This window comes from Canis lupus, chromosome 5 (genome assembly GCF_003254725.2).
Source record: "Canis lupus dingo isolate Sandy chromosome 5, ASM325472v2, whole genome shotgun sequence".
Taxonomy (NCBI): Eukaryota; Metazoa; Chordata; class Mammalia; order Carnivora; family Canidae; genus Canis; species Canis lupus.
In genome coordinates this window covers 78,028,185-78,050,420 of record NC_064247.1, presented here as the reverse complement: position 1 = coordinate 78,050,420, position 22,236 = coordinate 78,028,185, and the positions used below count along the sequence as shown (strand labels likewise).

The 22,236-nt window shown below is 41.1% G+C and overlaps 1 protein-coding gene and 1 long non-coding RNA gene across 6 annotated transcripts in view; both read left to right on the top strand.

Moving 5' to 3' along the window:
- Positions 1-13,460, top strand: part of LOC112646585 (uncharacterized) — a 126,029-nt gene extending 112,569 nt beyond the window's left edge. Inside the window, exons 7-8 of the long non-coding RNA XR_004815725.2 lie at positions 7,817-7,933; positions 13,200-13,460. This is a non-coding gene — a long non-coding RNA (uncharacterized LOC112646585). The remainder of the gene's footprint in view (positions 1-7,816; positions 7,934-13,199) is intronic.
- A 1,943-nt stretch (positions 13,461-15,403) lies between these two features.
- PMFBP1 (polyamine modulated factor 1 binding protein 1) overlaps positions 15,404-22,236 on the top strand; it is a 50,474-nt gene continuing 43,641 nt past the window's right edge. Inside the window, exons 1-3 of one of the 5 annotated variants that reach the window (XM_025426699.3) lie at positions 15,404-15,543; positions 16,557-16,628; positions 22,006-22,161. In XM_025426699.3, coding sequence (XP_025282484.1) covers positions 16,578-16,628; positions 22,006-22,161 — 207 coding nt within the window. In that variant the 5' untranslated portion in view covers positions 15,404-15,543; positions 16,557-16,577. Of the gene's footprint in view, positions 15,544-15,599; positions 15,770-16,556; positions 16,629-22,005; positions 22,162-22,236 lie in introns of those variants that run through there. The other 4 variants (XM_025426700.3, XM_025426698.3, XM_025426701.3 and 1 more) reach the window with 4 other exon arrangements.

Genomic DNA, 22,236 nt, shown 5'->3' with positions numbered 1-22,236 from the left:
TATTAAATAGCATCTGATCCTCTATATGTATGTTCCACTGCCTGAAAAATCATCATAATAATTAACAATAATAAAATACCAATTAATAATACTTATTAATTAATTAAAAGAATAATAGAATAAGTTGTTCTCCAGAGACGACTTCAGTTTGAGGTTTCCAGGGGAGAAATTCCAAACCTCAAACTTATTCATCTAGGATGCTTCCTCCACTCCACCTCTCACCCCTCACTCTGCTTTCCCCATCTCTGATCCTTAGCGAAGCTCACTAGCTTCCCTTCTGTCCCCTTTCTTCTCTCTCTCCTCTTGCCTTTACTATAAAACTTCTAGAAAAGCATTCACACTACTCTCCTCCTAGATTTTTCTTGTCAACTGTGGGTAATTTCAGTCCTTTGTTCTAGCTGCAAGGTTGCAAAGGTCAGCAGTGGCCTCCTGCTCTCCAAAAAAATGGCCTGATTTTCCTCATCATACTTAAACTTTTGTAGCAGCTACACACCATGGACCCCACTATCATTTCTCTGCCTTCTCCCCTTTACAGAAGTCTCTTTACTGGCTTCCTTTCTGTAGGAACCTTCTCAACCCTCCTAGCCAGCTCCCTTCTCTGCCCATCCCCCCCCATGTTGGCATTCACACCCCAAACAGCACCCTCACTTATCCCACTACTCTGACCACTAGGAATTTTTCTCGTGTGCCACATGGAATCATACAGGGAGACTCTTGGACAAGCTTTTCCCTTTGCCTGGAATGCTGACCCTGGAATACTCATGTCACACATTCCCCTTCTTTCATCTGCTTAAATCCCCCTCATCTTCCACGGACTGTATTAAAAGGAAGGCAGTATGTAGTGGCTGAGGGCATGGACTCTGAAGCCAGACGGTGGGGGTTCAAATCGTGACTGTGCACTGATGAGCTATGTGACCTTTGGCAAGTTATTTAACCTCTCTGTGCCTTAATTTCCTCAACTATAGCATGAAGATAATAATAGTATCTGCCTCTAAAAATTGTTATGAGAATTAATGAGTTAATTTTTTTTTAAGATTTACTCATTTATTTGAGAGACAAAGAGCAGAGAGAGGGGCAGAAGGAGAGGGAATGGGAGAATCTGAACAAATTCCTCACTAGCCACCGAGCCCAATTCTGGGCTCTAGCCTACCACCCTGAGATCATGACCTGAGCCAAAATCAAGAGTTGGACATTTAACCAAATGAGCCACCCAGATGCAGTAATGAATTAGTATTTTTAAAGTCTTTAGAACAGTGCCTGAAACACTGTAAGTAAGTAGTACCATGTGTGTTTGTTTAGGGTGGGGCGGGAGGGGGGGAGTCAACTCTAAAAGTACTTCCTAAATGCTGAAACTTTTAATCTCACCCCTTACCAGCCTACTTATCACTATATATTGTTTTTAGATAGATATCTCCCATTATTCTCTGAGCTCCCTTGGTCAGGGACCCTGTCCCACTCACTTCTAGATTCCAGCCTGGCACAAGGCAGCACTCAGCAAATATTTGTTGAATGAGCAGAAGATGGATCAAAAAAGGATGAGTTTTCCACAGCCACTGATCTTTCTAGCAACTCAGAAATCATGAGCCTAGAATTTCCTTGGGAGACATTTTGGCAGTGGGTAAGGGTGGGGCATTGTTAGGCACCAGCACTTTCCATTCCTACAATTTCTTCATCCCCGTAAACTGATCAGGTGACAAGAGCCATAGTAGTGCCAAGCCCAATTAATCCAAACCAGAATGGCACACATAGTACCTTTATGTATCACATCAATTAAGTTTTATTTTCCATCCTTCACTTATTTCCTCCTTTGTGTGTACTTAATGAGCTTTATATTTAAAACAAGAAAAGCCAATAAAACACAAAAATCACAAATCAACAGTGCTTTGTTCAAGAATATCGTATTTAATCAAGAAACTTTCCCAAGTAATTCACTCATTTCAGCCACCAGGTGCCAGGTGGCAATAGGCGCTATAGGCAGAGGGCCAGGGAGAGAAAGAGAGGTAAGAGAGAAAGGCTATGTGCTCCCTTCCCTTGAGGCTCACAATGCCATGTAGGATAGAATACACCACCCCCCTCTAGGCAAGCATCTTTAGAAATCAAAGATGTTCCCATAACCTACTAATGCATCTGTGCCTTTAATTAGCCCAATCGAGCATATAACTCAGTAAAATCTCTCACCTTTTTTGCTCCTTTCAACTAATTTCTGAACATTTCATTTTCTAGTAAGCTTTCACTGCATAACAAGCAGTAATGAAATGACCGATATTAACCCATTGTTAGATTAAACAAAGTACATCATTGGCTGATAGCATTCTATATTATTGGGGTTTGAAATGGGTCCCATCCTATGTTGCAAACATTTGGTATTTGCCTAATGAGACCATTCTTGTACCTACAAAGGAAAAAAAGACATTGTATTAAAACATTTCATGTTAATGATGGCATGTTCAGCACTTTCCGCTCACAGCCACATCTGTGGGTGAGGCAGGTTTCTTGATATTAAATGCTGCATTGGGCCCATATTCTTAGCAAGATGTCTGATTGGCTACTCCCCAAATATACCTTAAATTGGCTTAAAATAGAACAATCACATGCTAACCCAGTAGCATTAGCAACTCTATTAACAGCCAATTTCACATCCACACCAGAGGGAGTAAAAGGTAATTTGCTCATTATCAACACCCTCTGGCAGTGGAAGGAAATGACTGTTCATCAAAAAGTATTTTCCAACATAACAATAGCAGCGCCCATATGTAACCACCTCACTCTCCCTTCCCTCCCTGACTGGATCACTGGAGAATGGCTACAGGAAAAAACTGAAATACAAATGGGTTTTGGTATAAATAGTCTACCTGCCCATTCCCTACCTCCCACCCCTATACCTTCACCTCACCTCACCCCTTTCGGGTTATAAATAAAATGTTGGGCAAATAATCCTACAGGGTACAGGGTGGATCCCACTACAACAGATGTGTAGCTCAGAAAGGTTTCCAAGTCTCCATTACTTGACTAGTATCTCAGACTGCTTTAACCTAACCCAGTTGAATGTGGACAGTTCTTGGAGCCCACTGTAACCAGATCTAATCTGTAGACTCACCTAGTGACTGAAGAAAATAAACCATTCAAGAAATACCATACTGCCCCAATGGGGCCATTTAAAATCTCACCCCAGCCAGGCTTCATTTTAGTAAATATTTCTTCAGAAATGAAGGTTTTTTTATTTGTTTGCTTTTATCAGTGTTTAATAAACTTCAGTATGTGTTTATGTATTTGGATATAATATTATACTACCGTAGTGACAAATTACAGAAACAGATTTCTTATCTATTGCCTCTGTTCAGCTGGCTGTTTTTGTTTGAGAAGAGTCATCTCCTAATTCTTGTCTAGCTCTCTGGGCCGTCTCCTGTTCTTCCTACCTTTGTCCACCTTGTATCCTATACACAGGAGCCAGGCTAATCTACCTGAAGCAATTCTTGAGATACCATTCCCCACTCGAAATTGCCTCTCTTTTGCTCCCAGTTGCCTCCCCACTGTTTCTAGATAAATTCCAGACTCTACATTCTACATTCTCTCTACATTTAGTTCATCTAAAGCTTTTCACAACCCTGCCTCCCCGACTCTTCTAGCTCTAGTTGGAAGTTCTCATTTCTCCCCAGTATCCCATAATACAGCCCATCTGCCCTTATCAGAATCAAAGGTAAAATCAAATGCAACTATCTCCAGAAAGTCTTTTTTGATTGTTCCAAAGAAAATTGATACATTACACCTCTGAACTACAGTAACCCTTTGGGATAGGCTGCCAGTTCATAGTAGATTATAAGGGGCTTCCTTTGGAACTTGTAAATGAGAGAAAGATTGTTCTAAGAGAGTGGAACCATACCAAGTCCTCTTAGAGAGACAGATTAGCTCTCAGATCTGAAGACCTGACTATTCCAGAGTATCCTACTTAAGGAAAAAGCTTATGAATCTCATGATGGAGAGGGAGGAGAAAAACATAGTCACAAGGGGAATGATGTCTGGACCCCTCCTAGGGATGTCTTAAGAGAGAGGGAACCTTGGCCAACAGATTGACAGTACCAGCCCCGTTGGTGAAACCTTTGCTATCTGAGACAGTTACATGATGCTGTCCCACCCAGTTGCCATTCAACACTACACTCTCTAAGTGTCCTTAGTTCTGATTCTGTCACCCAAAATCTCTTTGGTTTCTAATGTTAGTCAGAGAGTGTGTTGGACATGTGGACTGCAAGTATTCCAGCCTCCATGACAGTGATTTCCCACTATAAAATAGTTAATTGGCTCTTTATTCTTTCTGTAAATATTACTGAGCAGCTACTATATGCCAGGTACTTGTCTACTCACTTAAGAGGGTGAACAAGAAAAATATAGTTTATTGACCCATGGAGTTTACAGTATGGAGAGAAATACAGATAAGTACACTTACAGTTCTAATATCATGTGATGACTGCCTTGCTGGGGATGTTCAGGGGATAAGAGTGGGACCACATGCTTGGAGGAAACACTCAGGCTTTGGGACCCAGAGAAGGCTTTGTAGAGAAAATTGTATTTACCCTGAGTCCTGAGGCATCAGCTGGAGTTACCCCAAGGGTGATGGGAGGAGAAAAAGAAATGATACATGTAGCTCAAGCAGCATGGGCAAAAGATTCAGGGTAGGTCTGAGAAACTGAGAATAGTTCAATAAAGGTACAGTGGGGAATATGAGGAAGGGCAAGAAGGGTCAGGAAAGCAGGACACAGATCAAGGAGGGTCTCATAAGCCATTTTAGGAATCTTTCTATCATGAGAATGGTGAAGAATTATTGAAAGGTTTTAGACAAGTCTATAACATGATCATATCTCTAATTGCTGGAGGAATAGGCAGGGTCATTGGGGATAAGAGAAGAGGGCCAATTAAAAGATTTATTTAGAAGATACAACAGGCAGGTCTTGGTGAGGGGTGGGATGAGAGGACTGGGAGTTGAAAGGGAGGGGGACAAGGAAAGAAGATTCAATATGATGCTAGCATTTCTGGGCTTCAACAGATGGGCTTGTGGTACCTTTCATTGAGGCAACTTGTAACAGAGGTTCAGAGCACAGACTCCAGGTAGTACAGAGTTGGGCTACCTAACTTTGAATCCCTGCTTTACACCTTACTGCTCTGTAGTCTTGGGTAAGTTACTTAATCTCTCTGTGCCTCATTTTCTCATCTATAATGAAGATAACCAGAATACCTATTCATAGAGTCGTTATGCAGATTACATGAGTTAATAGTGACATGCCCAGAATAGTGCCTGGCACAAATACATGCCTTATGTGTTTGTTAAGTAAATAAAATAAGTGACATAGGAGGAGTAACTGGTTTGGAGTAGAGGATTATGAGTTTAGTTTTGGAGATGCTGAACTGCAGAAATCTGTAGAACAATCAAGAATAGCTGTCTAGATAAGCAGTTGCATATATAGATCTGGAGCTTCAAATGGAAATCAGTGCTAGAGACTTTGTTGTGGGAGCAACCTCATATGTGCCATAACTGAAATCAGGACAATGGATAGAATAGATCAGAGAAGATGTAGAATGAGAAAGGGAAGGAAAAGACAAGGGAGAGCCTTGGGGCCCATTTCAGGGCAAAAGAGGTACTTTACTTTCCAGAGAAATTTAGAAGCAGTCAGAAAAGCAGAGGGAAAACTGAGCAGTTCTCAGAAACCAAGGACAGAAAGTGTTTCTAGAAGGCAGAAGTAGCCACTGGTGTCAAGTTTGTCAAATGCAATAAAGACCAAAAAAAAACCCCATTGGATCTGACAACAAAAGTATGACCTTGGCCAATCAGAGTTGCTGCCACTGGCAGGGGAGTGGGGTGGAGGCAGGAGGACAGTGGTGAAGGAAAAATAAAGAGATTGCAAATGCAAACAATGTATTCATAAGAGATGAGTGGGGAGCAATGGGAAGGAAAGAGCAGACAATAGGTAGAGGTCAGGAGAGGCTTTATTTTTATTTTTATTTTTATTTTTATTTTTTTGGTATAATAGAAGATACTTGAGCATATTTAAATGCTGTTACAGGTTGAATTGTGTCCCCCACAATTCATAGGCTGAAGTCCTAACCCCCAGTACCTGAGAATATGACCTATTGGAAATAGGGTCATTGCAGATGTAATTAGATAAGTTGAGGTCATACTGGTGTAGGATGGGCCCCTAATCCAATATGACTGGTGTCCTTATAAAAGGGGAATATGGAGACAGACATGCACACAGGGAGAATGCCATGTGAAAATGAAGGCTGAAATGGGAGTGGTGCAGGCAAACTTACAGAAGCTGGGTGAGAGGCACAGAACAGATTCTTCCTCCCAGTCCTCCTTAGAAGGAACCAACCCTGCCCACACCTTGATCTCAGACTCCCAGCCTCCAGAACTCCGAGGCAATAAATTTCTAGTGTTTAACCACCCAATTTGAAGTACTTTGTTATACCAGCCCTAGGAAACTAATGCAACTAAAGTCCCCAGCTGGGATCCTTGGGTGGCGCAGCGGTTGAGCGCCTGCCTTTGGCCCAGGGCGCGATCCTGGAGACCCGGGATCAAATCCCATGTCAGGCTCCCGGTGCATGGAGCCTGCTTCTCCCTCTGCCTGTGTCTCTGCCTCTCTCTCTCTCTCTCTCTCTCTCTCTCTCTGTGACTATCATAAATAAAGAAAAAGAAAACATTTTAAAAATAAAATAAAATAAAATAAAGTCCCCAGCTAATGGAACTTTCCACCATTTACCTCATTAATCAGGGTCCCAGCAGGAAGCAGATGGTATGCTCAAGCTGAGTAATTCATGGGATGCTTTATAAAGGAACCAGGTATAAAGGTGTGGGCAGAGTGTGAGGAACATACATGTTATAATGCAATGCCCAGGCAGAGTAAGAGTAGACCTTGACCATCCCCAGACTTCAAGGGCCAGGGGTGAAGCAAACCTACCTGAAATGGGCAGCAGAGCAGCTGCTTGAAAGCCCCCCTGACAGAAGTGTGATCCCAGCCTCAGTTACTGCTGAGGACCTGCCAGGGCCAGATCTGAGGGCATATATGCAAGTATGGCATAGCCCGCCCTCCCTCTGACCTCCTGCTGGTGCTCCACATCAGTCAAACCAACCAGAGACCAGAGGGCAAAGTGAGCTGGTTGACAGGCCCACAGGTACACCTCACAGGGCATGGAACAGAGACAGGAGGGGTAGAGGCGAGAAGTGAGAGGCAAGGGTGTCTGGGTGGCTCAGTAGGTTAAGCATCCAACTCTTGATTTCGGCTCAGGTCATGGTTTCAGGGTTGTAAGATCGGGCTCTGCACTGGGCATGGAAGCCTGCTTAAGATTCTCTCTCCCTCTGCTCCTCCCTACCTCCCTCTAAAAAAAAGAAGGAGGAGGAGGAGGAGGAGTAGAAAGAGGAGGAGCAGGAAGGGACAGTAGTGAGGGGCAAATGGAAACCCAGTCCCATGCCTTTTCACACTTTGGAACTGCTTGACTACATTACATATTCAAATTGTTAAACTTTTAAAATGCTAATAAGAGAAATCATTAGAAAGAGAAAGGTTGCTGTCACTAGGCCACTCACTGCGTGAAGCCCCTATGGGAGGAAAGGGGGCTATTTTATGGCACCAGTATTCTTGTAGTTACATTTGTCATTGTTCATTTCTGCTTCATCTAATGCATACTGGGTTCTTTGCACTTTTTAATTACTGAATAAATTAATATTTATAGTCTCTATTTCTCTTGGAAATATCTATTGAGGGGACTTTTTCTACTATCACCTGAGCTCTTGACTATTTGAAATGACTGAGGTATATCTCTCTCCTAGGATACCTTTGAGATATGCCAGTGACTGTAACTGTAACTGGAACAGGTCTGGTTGGAAATATGGGCTCATAAGAGACAGGAAGTGATTCCAGAGAAACTTCTGTTTATAACATAATCGGTAAGAATCATTTCTTTTATCTAGGATTATAGGAATTTATTTAACTAAACCTACTACAAAAGACTGTATTATCTAAACTGGTACAGGCTGACCTGCTCTCTCTTTTATATGCTTCTGTACCAGCTTTAGCCAATGCTTTATTTCAAACAGAATCCTAATTCGTTGCAGAAATTAATATAACAATCATAAGAATAACAAAAGTCTTTTATGATAAAGGCTGATGTACACATGTCCATAGCAGTTCACCCTGGATCTTGCAACATGAAGTTTTTAATCCCACAAAGTAGCACCAGCTATGTGGCAATCTTTTGAGTCCTTGGTTTGGCTTTTCCAGGTGAAATTAAGGAACTGTTTTGTGACAAACCACTTCAGAAGTATTCAGCTTCTCATGCCATAATTAGAGCTGTAATCCGCTGGTTGCCTGCTTTTTGAAGCAGAAGGACCAGATTTGAAAGCCACTCTAATGACTAGACTATCCATGTGAATATCTGCACACTGTATTATTTGTCTCTGGTAGGGGGGAAAGAGATGTAATAAAATGCAGAAATTGTCATAGTGGGAGGAGAAATTGAGTGTGGGTAAATCATTTGAGGAAAATCAGAATTGAGCTTTGACCCAGTTTCTTCCTCTCATGAATAATGGGATTAAGAGGATGAGCTAGAATAGGCCTCCGAGATCAGTGAGGACAAAGGAGGAAACCAGGTGAGTGGAAGAAATGACCTCTGACAGAAATTCAGCCTTCAGGATCTTCCCAGGTAGAGGTGTCTGAGAGCTGAACAGCATCTGGGAATAAATAGCATGAAGTAACAAGAAAAAGCCCTACGGAGCTGAGCACTTTAATTAAAAAAATAAATAAAAATTTAAACAAGCAAGGACGCCTGGGTGGCTCAGTTGGTTAAGCAGCGGCCTTGGGTCCTGATGACTGTGCTCTCTCTCTCTCTCTCTCTCTCCCTCTCTTACCTAAATAAACAAAATCTTTTTTAAAAATTTAAGAAGCAAAAGATGGGGCACCTGGCTGGGTCAGCTGCTTAAGCATTGGACTCTAGATTTCAGCTCAAGTCGTGATTTCAGGGTTGTGGGTTTGAGCTCCGCCTGCAGGCTGGGGCTGGGCGGGGAACCTGCTTAAGATTCTCTCTCTTCCTCTCCCTCTGCCCTTCCCCTCTCCTCTCTTTCTAAAAAATAATTAATTAATAAATTAAATTAAAATAAAAAGCAAAAGATAAAATGGAGAGAAAGTAGGGAGTACCCCACAGCCCAAGCTGTCTTCCGACAAAATGCTCTTCCATGAATGGTCCCAATTGGGCATTTCTGATTTTTTTTTTTTTTTTTTAAGTCACACGTGTATGCTACAACACGCCCAGGAAAGTTTCATCCCTTCCCTTCCTTTTGGAGGTGGAAATTCCCTTCACAGCGTCCTTGTTACAGGAACTGTGGGGGCCCAGAGTGCACCCTGAGCCCGGAGGCCCTTCTCCCTCCTTGCCACCTGCGGGGTTGCTGGGTTCAGTTAGGAAGTGCCAGGCTGCTGCTGCCTTCACTCAGTCCACTTAGCCAAAGGCCTCTGATTTGTTCACATTTACTACAACACATACAGAGGGCTGGAGGATTTTTTTCCTTTTTTTTCTTTTTTTTTTCTTCTTCTTCTTCTTCTTCTTTTTTTTTTTTTTTTTCCACTATTGATCTGGTGCTTTAAGAGGGGAAAAAATCTTCTTGGCTGTCTAAACACTATTGATCCCTGCTTGGGAGTCGCAGTAGAAGTGTAGAAAGGGCGTGGATGAATTGAAATTTCATTTCCGACAACTTGTTCCTGTTATTTTTACCCTTTCGGACGGGGAGAAACACGCTGCTGCCGCTTCAGTCAATGTGGTCGATAGCTCCGCTGAGAAGCCCAACACAGCTTCCGCCAGAGGTTTGGCAGTGAGACATGCTCTTGGATTTGGAGTGCTTGGAACTGAAGGATGCTGGAGAAAAGCACCGGGTCTTAGCAAACGGTTTGGGGGCTGGCTGTGACCTAAGGGAGCTGTGGCTTTGGCAAAAAGGGTTACAGAGGACAGCATTCCTGTTTGGGAAAGGCCTGAGCGGCCTCGCTAGTTACGGGTGCCCTGCTTCAGACTCTTGGCTGGCTTTCTGTAACAAGAAAAGGAGTGATCCTCTCCAGCCAAAGCTGCATTTCAGGCCTCAAAGAGGAGCATTATGTGGAGCTCTTACAGGAGGTTGCTCATTATGGTCTGGAAAAGGACTGAGGTAGAAACTGGAGCTGCAGGCCCTGCAGAGAATGGGTGGACAACACTGGGTGTTCAAGGGCACACATGTGCAGCCAGGAGCCTCAGGAAGCACTCCCACCCCCTCAGCACACTGAGTAGATGGGGTTTGGTGCCAACAGCACCAGCTTTGTTCTTACTTTTATGAGATGTTCAAAGAACACAGGAGAGCACCAGGCTCCTTCTTCCTAATAGCAACATCTGGCATTTATGTAGCCATGCACCTTTGATCCTTAAGGATCCCAAAGCACTTTATAACCTGCTGCAGTGCTAATGGCCATAGCAACCATCTTACTTACAGTAAATGTGGTCCAGTATTCCCCATATTGGTTCTCTCTTCTCAGTTTTGCAGTGTACAGAACAGTTCTCCATTCTGGAAGGAAAGATTCCAGTTTGGACCTCAAGCACCTACTTTTGTGCGTCATTTTTTGCATTTTGTCCAGAACTGGTCCCCTCACCCCCACCCCATTTCTTTTTTAAATAAAAGTACTTGGTAACCATTCTTAATAAACAGTACTTCGTTTACATTTCCAATTATTTTATAGGCCTGTTTCTGCTTCTATCCCCATCCCTCCCATTCCAGAGAAAGATGAAAATGTTCTTTTCTCCTGGGAGCCAAGAATCTGCATTGCGGATGAGGTTGCAAATTCAGACACAATAAACAGAATTAAGAAAAACTGAGCTGGCATTTGACAGAAATTGTAAAATGACACTCAGAAATGTTGCTCTTGTGGAAATTACTGATATTAAAATATAAATCAGTGTCTTGTGTTTCCCGTAGCACCAGGGGCTCTATTAGGTTATGCAGTTTGATTGCTGAGCTGAACCTAAGAGACTTGGCAGTTCCATGCTGAAGTTATCCCAAAGTATTTAACTCCTCTCCTGCTGGAGAGCAGGCATTCAAGCAAATGCCAGCTAAAAACATTGCCTCCAAAAGGCCTTGCCTTTTTCATTGAACACTTTGAAATCTGAAAGAAGGTAGAGGAGGCTAACATGGGGAGAGAAGGTAAAGGAATTTAGAAAAGCTTTTCTCAAGGCAAGAATCTTGTTGCATAGTACCAGGAAGGCAGCCTGGGGCAACTAAAAAAAAAAAAAAAAAAAAAAAAAAAAAAAAAGCAGATTTGATGCTAAAAAGGACAAAGGAGAACAGGCCATTAAGTTTTTTAAAAATATTACCCCTTTTATATATGTATAATTTTTTAAATCCCCATAACAACCCCGTAAGGTAGGTACTACTATTCCAGTTTTTTCCAAGTGAGAAAACTGAGACTCAGAGAAGGTAACCTGCCCAAGGTCACATAACTTGAGTCAAAATGTGAACCCTGCCTGACTCTATAAAGATATGCCTGGGGCAAGGAAGGTGCAAGATGAACCTGGAGCATTTTGAAATGCCAAAAGTAAGGAAGTGCTCAAGAAAGGATGGGGCCTTGCTGAAAGGACACAGGAGCTGAGTCTCCTGGATGGCTCAGTCAGTTAAGTGGCCGACTCTTAATTTTGGCTCAGGTTATGATCTCAGGGTCCTGGGATAGAGCCCTAAGCCTGGTTCCACGCTCAGGCCCCTCTCCTCCCTCCAACACTTGATTCCCCTCTCTCTCTCTCTCTCTCTCTCAAATAAATAAATCTTTAAAAAAAAAGAAAAAAATTAAAAAAAAAAAGATATAGGATCCAAACCAAAAGGGAGCCCAATGGCTAAAGTTGGAACATTTGAGCAACAAAATAAACAATGATATTAGATTATAACCCGTAGAATAAAACAGATAGCCATGAGTTCATATGGATATAAATAAACAAACAAATGGGGGAGAAGGTCCAACTCTTCTTTATGAAGAATTCCAATGAATGAATGTAGAAGGAATAAAGGAAATATAAAATCCCTATTACAACACTGCAGCAATAATTGTTGCAATTCATGGTACTCACATATTTTTAAAAATAGAGGAAACATTGAACATCATATCATTATTTCAATAATTAAGAGCCCTAGAATTCATCACATCTTTTTCATTGGTAGGAGGAAGGACATTGGAGAAAAATCTAAAACTCAACAAGAGTAAAAGAAAGAAAAAAAAAAAAAGTAAAAGAAAGATTTATGGCTGAGTGTAGGTAAATCTATGGGTTTTGACTAACCCCCAGAGATAACTTTATTTTTTTTTTCAGGGATAACTTTAACTTTATTTCTTAACAAATTTTCCAGTGTTATTGAGATATAATTGACATACAGCACTGTATAAGCTTACTGTGTATAACATAATGACTTGATTTACATATATTATGAAATGATTACCATAATAAACATAGTTAACATCTCATATAGATACCAAAACAAAAAAAAATGCTTTTTTCCTTGTGATGAAAACATTTAGGATTTACTCTCAACTTTCGAACAGATCATACAGCACTGACAACTATAGTCATCATGCTGTACATTATATCCCCAGTCTTATTTATCTTACAACCAGAAGTTCATTTTTCTAAGGCTAGTAGTCCATCCATATACCCAGGCAGTTAGTTACCAGTTCCTCAGGGAAAGCCCGCATTTACAGTCTGTGGTTATAGCTACAGTGTCGCCTTATGTGGGTAGATAGTGTATGAGACACTAACATGTGTTTTCCATCCTGCCCACTCTACCTGTACTTCTTTGAACTTATTCACTTGTACTCTTTTTCCTTCCTCTCCCAAACCCTAAACAAAGCCTCTATGAGTTAGAAAAGAGGAAGGAGAGGGTAATTTGAGCATTAGCAAAAGAATTAGACCCCAGAAAGATTGAAGAAGTAGGCAAGGGTCGGGGAAGCAATAGAATCCCAGATAGGCTCAGCAAACCAGGGGCAGAAGATACTTTTGATAAGTAGCAGGAATGGAGGGGAGAGGCAGGAAAGTCAGCAAGATATTAGAATTCTATACCGTTCTTCTCAATACCTTTTTAGGCAAAACGCAGGGTGATATTAGGGTGAGTCTAAGAGAGGGCCTGAGACTCATCTAACGTGTGTGTGTCTCTCTCTCTACATTAGGAACATCCTTGGAGAATGAAAGAGGGCCAGTAGCCCAAAAGTGCACAGGATGAGGAAGATGCAATACTTGAAGGCTGCTGACCGGGATAGACATCCCAACACACTCCATCTGGGAGAGATACCCATGACGGTGGACCAGAGCCACCTCTGATGCCAGAATTCAACCTAGGACCCCAGAATTCAAGTTTTCTCTTTAAAAAGGTGGAGATAATCACGAGCTGATTTATTTTTAACCTGAAAATGATGGTGCTTTCTCAGAAATAACTAAGATTCCGCTTTCTGCCATTTGGTGAAAATGGTGCTCAGTAACCAGGTTGAGTAATAAAAAAAGTTACTTTTTCTTTGCAGAGCTGAGTCCATACCTGCTAAACTAGTCACTCATGTGAGATACAGTGCTAGGTGTCTCTTGGGAATCTATAAGGTGCTCTGAGTATGAGCTGAGGCCTACCAGGAGGCACAAACATCACTAGATTATCTGACCAAGTTTATCTTCACAACAATTGTTTTTTCATATATTTGTTTGCTTTTCTGGTCACAGCTGTCACCAAGGGAAGGCCTGCTGGGGGAAGAAAGGAGCAGTACTTTTGAATACAAGAAATCAGTTCTCTGGGCAGATGCAGCAGGATTGGATATGCCAGTGGAAGAGATGAGGCATGAGGAAGTGAAGTCTCAAAAGAGATGCAGGAGACAGCATCACAGAAGATGCAGAAGAAGGGTTTGAGAAGAGAGAAGACATTCAAGTCCTGGACTCAGAGATCGGTATCCACGGATCAAATAGAGAGCCCCTCCCTCTGTAAAGAGTTCTCCCATCTACAAAATATTGGTCCCACCGCACTGCTCAGAGAGCGTCATGTAGGCTCACATGACTGTTTTACAAAGCGTTTGAGGTTCCCTCAAAACACTCTTCCTTGTCCATCTGACAAACATTACTGTCAAATGCATTGAAAATTTATCATAACCCTTCTATTTTTTTCATCGTAAGCACTTCCAAATTGCCCACTGCTGCTGTTAATGACTCCTAGAATTCCCATGTCTCCTTCATGGAACACAATTTAGTTCTTTTTTTTTTTTTCCTCTCACTTATTTTACTTAGTGAAGTCCAATGTCTTTTCATGCAAATATGAGAGCCTCTGCCTTCCACTTTTCCTTCCAAACACTTGGCCCTTATAACTGTTAGCTGTATAACTCCCTAGTTGATGAAACCATCACAATCTGGATAGTCATTTTTCCGTCTTTGGGATAACATTTCACTTGATTTAAGAGTCATCTCAGGACTATCCTGTGGGTCTTCCTGTAGAGGAATATTATTCTCAAGGTTAGATTTGTTCCATTCCAACTTTTGTGTGATGCTTGGGCTGAGTTCATGGTTCCTACTAAAGAAGGATGTGCATCAAAGTAGAATACTGAGTCAATAAGCCTCGGTGCTAAAAAAGACAATGGTCATTTCATACAACCCCCTACCTCCACTCCAATTTATAGAACCAGAAACAAAGTTTGGGAGACATGAGCACTTTTCTTTCCAAAGGCCAGTCCTTAATTTAGGTGCTGAACCAGGTTTAGAAGCTCGGTGGCCTGGAGCCCAGTGTAGTGTTTTTATGCCACACTATTTTTAATCTTCTCATTTGCCTAGTGCTGTAGATTAAATGTTTATGTCCCCCCAAAATTCATGTGTTGAAATTCTAATCCCCAAAATCATGATATTAGGAAGTGAGAACTTTGGGAGGTGATAGTTCAAAAGATGGAGCCCTCATGAATGGGATTAGTTCCCTTATAAAGAGGCTACAGATCACTCCCTTTCCCTTACAGCCCTGTAAAGTCACAGCAAAAACAAAAACAAAAACAAAAAAACACAAAAACAAAAAAAAAAAACCAAACAAAGAAAACACAGCTGTCTCCAATCTTCTGGCAACTTAATCAGGGATTTCTCAGCCTCCAGAACTGTGAGAAATTTCTATTGTTCATAAGCTACTCAGTTTGTGATATTTTGTTATCGTAGTACGACCAGCTAAGACACCCAGTGTGGAAGTCATTTGTGACATTCACCAACATTTCCTTTAAAGGATAAAGGAAGAAGTCAGGCATAGCTGTATGACTTGTTTTGGCCAATGAAATGTGAGCAGAGGTGAAGTGTGTCACTTCCACTTTAAGAACCCGTGTGTTCCCTCTCTGCTGCCATGGCAACAGGCAACATAGTAGATGAAGTTCTACCAGCAAAGGACAATGAAGAGCAGCCCCAGCTGACTCATAAAGGACATGTGGCACAGTGAGAAACTTTCATGGCTTTAAGTCCCTGAGATTTGGGAGTTGTTTGTTACTGCAACATCACCTGGCCTCTCCCACCTGAGTAAGCCTGAGCTACATCCCCACTCCCATAATGCATCTCTGTGTGCAAAGACTAAAGAGGGCAAACACCCATGCAGCACATCAGAACACAACCCCATAAAACATTCCAAATTCCATGTCTCACTAGGATTCTTTCTTCCTCTTGGCTTATATTAGGGGTGGGGCATGTGGTTCATTGCAAAGAATGAGTATTTTGATAGCTTCTCATTCTTGGAACTATTCTGCAGGTAAGTGCCTGGTGGAAATTTCCTCTAGCCTTAGAGTGAAAAACATAATAAATTAGATTACTTTAATAAGTCAGTGCATTATGACCTGAAATACATCATCCTATACTTACACACATACCTGTGCAACAATCTTTGGTTTTCCCTGAGACTTTTTATATAGATAATTCTCAGCACTCAACAAGTTTCATAACTTTACAAGCACCAACATTATAGTAACCTGATACTTAAAAAAAAAAAAACCCTGTATCATCAGATATTTCCAAAGTAACAGTTATAAATTAATGGCAGCTCCTCAAGGAGTAGTAAGACAGTCTGTGTGACCCTGGGTAAGTCTCTTGCCTTCTCTGGACTTCAGTTTCTTCCTCTGTAAAACAAGATTAGTAATAATGTCTACTTCCTAGGATTACCCTGCAAATGAAGGTAGGTTGTGCACATTCTGTCTGGTTCATAATTAGCGCATAATGTTAACTATAAAAGAGCCATTGAATACTTAACATAGAAAGTAAGATCATCCCAGAACTTTTGCTTTCCAAGAAACTGTGAATTCAGAAACAATTTAGTCTACCAAGTGTTGGTTTTTGGAAAAAGATGTAATCCCTTGGTTCTGTCTTTCTGGTGAAGGTGTTAACACACTTTTGAAAACACAGATGGACAGACAAGTAGGTATTGTTAAGGGTTTGGGAAGTTTCGCCAAGCTCTCTGCTGAAAGCACACATCCAGATGGGAAATTTTTAAAGGGTCAGGCTCATTTCTACTTTTACCATCTTAAATTCTTGGACTTTTGCAGGTTTATAACAAAGCTCAGAAAATGCTAAAGCTTAAAGGAGAAATGAGAGGTGCCAAGGAAATGAAAGATGAAGTAAGTCTCCTAAGTCTCCTACACGCATGGAGTTGACTCTGTGTTACAATGAACTTCTTTTCAAGTTTCATGATTCAAAATTCTAGTAATAAGGAATATTACTCAGCCATTAGAAATGACAAATACCCACCATTTGCTTTGACGTGGATGGAACTGGAGGGTATTATGCTGAGTGAAATAAGTCAGTCGAGAAGGACAAACATTATATGGTCTCATTCATTTAAGGAATATAAAAATTAGTAAAAGGGAATAGAGGAGAAAGGAGAGAAAATGAGTGAAAATATCAGTGAGGGTGACAAAACATGACATCTAACTCTAGGAAATGAACAAGGGGTGGTGGAAAGGGAGGTGGGAGGGAAAGTTGGGGTGGCTGGGTGGTGGGCACTGAGGGGGGCACTTGGCGGGATGAGCACTGGGTGTTATGCTATATGTTGGTAAATTGAACTCCAATAAAAAAAATAATTAAAAATTTTTAAAAATTCTAGTAATAAGCATCCCAGAATATCACAAAGAGAGGTAGACAACAGACGATAGCATTTAAGGAGCCCAGACTTGAGTTAGGTGGGTCGGGGTCCATATCTAATAGCAGTATAATACTGGGCAGGTTACTTACCTTCTCTGAGCTTTCTTTCCCTTACCTAGAAAATATGAATAATTAGCACCCATTTCAACTGTTTGCCACGAGGTTTAAGTAAGATACCACATGTAAAATACTAGTTCTTGGGACACAGGAAACATTTAAAAGATAGTAACTATTGTTGCCAACATTGTCTCTTGATCTGGAATGATATGGAAATGGAGTGTTTTCATTAGTCTAATATTTTGGTCAAATTGTGTTTACCTATTCCCTGACTTGTTCCAGAAAGCATTTAAGGGGGATGTTTAGATTATTGTAGGAGTGTCCCATACACAAAACACATACATTATGTGTATGTGTTATACACATAAAAGTGTATAACATATACTTTTAACAGACCTTCTATCAGGAGCTGAACAGTTTCTAAAAGAGGTGTTTTAGCTCCTTTCCTGCTGGATTACTGGAGGTAGCTGTACAGGATTTGCTGTATGTTCTGCAGGGAACAAGGATCTGGGATGGATATTATAGAAGGGCATTTCCTTATTCAATTGATATCTTTGGACCACCTTCAATGTGCCAGACATTGTTTTAGGGACTGAGGATAAAGCAGTGAACAAAACAAAGTTCTGTGCTCTCCAGAGCTTATTTTCTGGTAAAATAATTTCTCCAAAGATATGATGGAGAAAAGTATGTAGAAACTTTCCAAGTGCCAATAAAAATCAGCCCATATTCCATAGGTGGCTGACCTCTGCCATATGCCATGTGTATCCTAAACCATCTATTTATGTAGTGTGCCAATTTTTAAAGAATTTAGAGCACAATAAAATATGCTCATTCTTCACTAGATGAACAAAATTGGTTCCAAAATTTTTTGCTCACAGGCAAACCTTGTATAAGTGCCCATTAATTCCCATTTAAATAATAAAAAACTACAATGTTTTTTTCGATAGAAAAGTAAACTCAGGAATAAAGTTAATAATAGTAATAACAGTACTTGAAATTACTGTAGATAACTGTAAACTCCTATTACACAAGTAAAATGTAAAAATTCCTGAAGCAATGATAATTTTTAAGGTTTTATGCTTTTGAAAATCTACCTCTCATGAGAAATTGATACATGTTGAATGGTGGTAGTGGTTAAAAGTGGGTTTTCCATTGTTTGTTAAAGATTTGTCTTTATCCTCAGATGAAAAAAGATAATCTCCCAAAGATGATGATCTTTATGGTGTTATTGGTTGACTCCAAAATTACTCTGGAAACTTACACTCAAGTCTTCTTGTTCGAGTGCCAAATCCTTGATGGAATGCTGCCATCTTAAATCTTTGTAACGCTCTTGACTTCTAAAGTGCTTCTGAGTCACAAGCCTCAGTTTAACATCAGCTTCCTCCAAGAAGAAGCACGAGACGTATCTGTCAATACTTTGAAGTCTAGAGCAAAATTTCTTCCCATCTTTGGAAATGTGTATTCGAGAAGACATGCTCCTTGAAAAAGACCCATTGAATCAATACACAAAATTTGCTTCAGTAAACAATCTATTTTCCAGTAACTATCATGATTACAACTGTGGTACCAGCACTCACCATTTTGCCTGCAGTTGGCAGCTGCTGCTGATGTCACATGCCTTCAAGCAGTGACCAGGTCCCAACTTCGTATAAGCAAAACTGGGGTATCTGAGTGCATGGCTTACGTAACTGAAAACTCACCTAGCAGCAGAAGCTTGTGATTTCAGCCTTCATTAATGGCTTCAGATCTAGAACAAGATCAGATGGTGCCTGAGGGTCAGGATTATGACTCTCAGCTCCTCTCATGACCCGGTACTGGTTACAGAGCTTTGATTGATGAAATGTCAGATTAAATCAATTCCTGCCACATATTGATACTCAAAAGGCATCTGCCTGGAATTTAGCCTTCATAAAGTAGATAGGATTAGAAATAGTGTACAGTGACCTCTGTGCAAGATATTAGCAAGAAATTAGGTTTACTGGAACCTCAGAAACACTTGCATTTCTTGGAGTTCTGAAATGAGCACATCCTCTTCTTACAGATTACCTATAGAAAAATTTTTTGTTGTGCATTGGAATCACCTCATCACTTTCACAGCATTTTCACGCCTGTTCTGATGAATAAAAACCCCTGTATGATTTGGACTTTAGGAGTGAATAGTTCGGTTTTGATTTCAAAAGCAAATTTCATTTGACATCCAACAAAACACATTTGTTATTCAATTGGTTTATGAAATCCTCAAAGAAAGAATTATTTATTTCAAGGCTCTTGTTTTCTGAATGAATAAATTGCCTCAGAGACTCTGAGTCAATGCTAATGTCCAAATTAGATGAGATCATCTACATTAAAGATCCAATTCTGAAGTCCTGTTGGTGCATTAGAATGGGGGCAAACAGGCTTCTACTCAGAAGACATCTAAAACTAGAGGGAGAGGGGTTTTTTATTGGCCTGACAGAAAGAAGGCATTTAGCTTTTAAGTTGGAGAGGCTCGAGTTGTATATCATTGCTACTTTGTTAATGAGTCCACAGTGTGCCAGGCTCCATATGGAACAATCTGGTAACATGGTCCTCACTTTAAGATGTATGTATTCAGCATTAAGGCAAGAGTATAGAGCATTTGACACTTCCATAGAACAGGCATTGTATTGTCACTTAATCTGCTCATAGATGACAAAGAAAGAGTCCTGTGGCAAGAGGGGAGGAGATCCGCTAGGGTCTCAGTCCCCAGAGAGCCTCTCTTCCCTATTCCCAGTGTGGCAGCAACAAGAAAAGGAGTTTAAGGCACTAGAATCAAACTGCTGCTCCTTGTCAGGTCAAGGATTTTGTTTTCTAGTTAGAAAACAGTGTCTATACACCATTTTTTCTTTTTTCTTTTTTCTTTCTTTCTTTTTTTTTTTTTTTTTTTTTTTAGCTGCTCTACACATATTCTCTTAAGAGAGTCCCTGGCAAATTGTTGTAATGGTAATTACATGCTTGGGGCAGTTGACATCCGCTGTTATTTTTCTGAAAGTGAGGAACAAGGGACAGGAGCAAGAGAGGAAGAGTTTTGAGATAATGAAATCCTTTTAATGACAGAGCCATGCCGTTAACCTAATTAAACTGTAAAGTGGTAAAAAAAAAAAAAAAAAATCCAGGTACTAAATGGAAATGAAGAAATAAATCAGCTGAGACAGCAGCAGTTCTGGGAAACCTTCTGAATTCCGAATACTCTGACATTGCGGTGTCCGATTCTCGTGGTTATCCTCTGGCCCCTCGGCCTTGTGCAGAGGTCTCTTAAACTGACCTGTCCAGTAAGGCTTGATTTACAATGTCCATATCAGGTCTCCAGCTCCCCTGGGAATGAGTGTTATGTAGCTCATATATTTAAGAAGCCAAAGCAATCAGTGGAATATGGTGGTAGATCACTGGCTACAGGGTCAGAAGAGAAGAACTCTCCTCATTCTGCTGCTAACCAGCTATGGGACCTTGGGCACTGGATCACCTTACCATTTCTGTGCACCCACGGCTTGCTTCTCTGTGTTTTGCTCCTGAAACTCTCTTAGAAGAATTGCCCTTGGGCTATTGGGGTCACTTTGCTCATAAGAGCAGAGAGCTGAAACTCCTTGGGAGCTTATATCCTATGGGGCAACCCTTAGCCATTGACTGACTGATAATGAGTCTGACAACCCAGCTTTTGCAGCTAATCAAGACAAACTCTGAGATGGAACTTACACTCCAGAGTTCCCTGCGGGATCACACTACAGTTACTGCCTAAAGGACTTTGTCTGAAATCATGCCCTTCACTGGCTTTTTTCCTCCTCCTTGTCCTGCTTCCTCCACTTGTTGATTTCTCTTGGGAGAGTTTCTTTAGTAGATGCCAGGAATCCTTGCCAAAGTGCCTACTCTGGATAACCTAATCTAAGATAAGCATCTACCATAAAACGAGGAGTCTCAGTTCCAGCATCTAAAACTCAAAGGTAGTAGGACTTGTCCTCTTGTTATGAAGAGTCTGCACAGCGATAGGACTAAAGCACCGGACAGGTTCACAAAGAGCTTCTTCCTGATTTCTTTTCATACCGTTGCCACCCACAACACTGGCAGTGGAAGGGGGCATCCTAGTGTGATGGGGCACTCACTTTCTTACCACAGCTCTACAACCCCAACCCTACCCAAGTTACTTTGCTCCATACCCTCTATTTTAATCTCAATCATTAATTTCCATTCTGATCTAGTTGTAATTAGCTAATCTTTTTCACTCGTAATCAAAGACAGATTATCCTATGCAATCAGCCCAGGGATTTTACTTTTATTCTCCTTGGTCTACATCACCAAAAAGCACTAGGTTTACAGGTAAGGGAGGTCTTTTGGTTTAGTGGGCAAAAGAGAAAGTTAAGACACTTCAGAATCCACATTAACTCCATCACTGATTCACTATAGTCCTGACAAGTTCATTTGACATCTCACTATGTTCAGTTCATCAGTGCCAGAGCCATTAATATTTATAGACAGTCTGGTAGGTGCCTGGAATTATTCTAGGCACTGACTTCCTCTTGAAAAACAGGGGAAGTGTCTGTGATGTACCCACAGCAGTGGGTGAAGATTAATTAATGTAAATAAGTAATTGTCTGAATAATGCAGAGCACTCAGACACCTTGCAAATGGATACTGTGTAAATGTTACACTGGATGAGTAATAACAGCCAAGAATTGATGGACAAATTTCCAGCAAATTTAAAGTCTCTGTCAACCAGTTAAGTGAACGAAAGTAAGCATTTTCTTGATAGTTTATAATTGATGCTTTTGTTTTTTGACTGCCTAGGCGGGGGAGAGAGACAGAGAAGTGAGCAACCTGAACAGCAAGCTCTTGAGCCTGCAAGTTGACATCAAAAATCTGCATGATGTCTGCAAGAGACAGGGGAAGACCTTGCAGGAGAATCAGCTCTGTGTGGAGGAGACGATGATGAACAGCAGCCACGTAAGGAATTGAGCAGCTGCTACCCACCTTTGCTCCCTCAACTTCCACCTCTGTTCCCTTGGGCAGGAACAATAA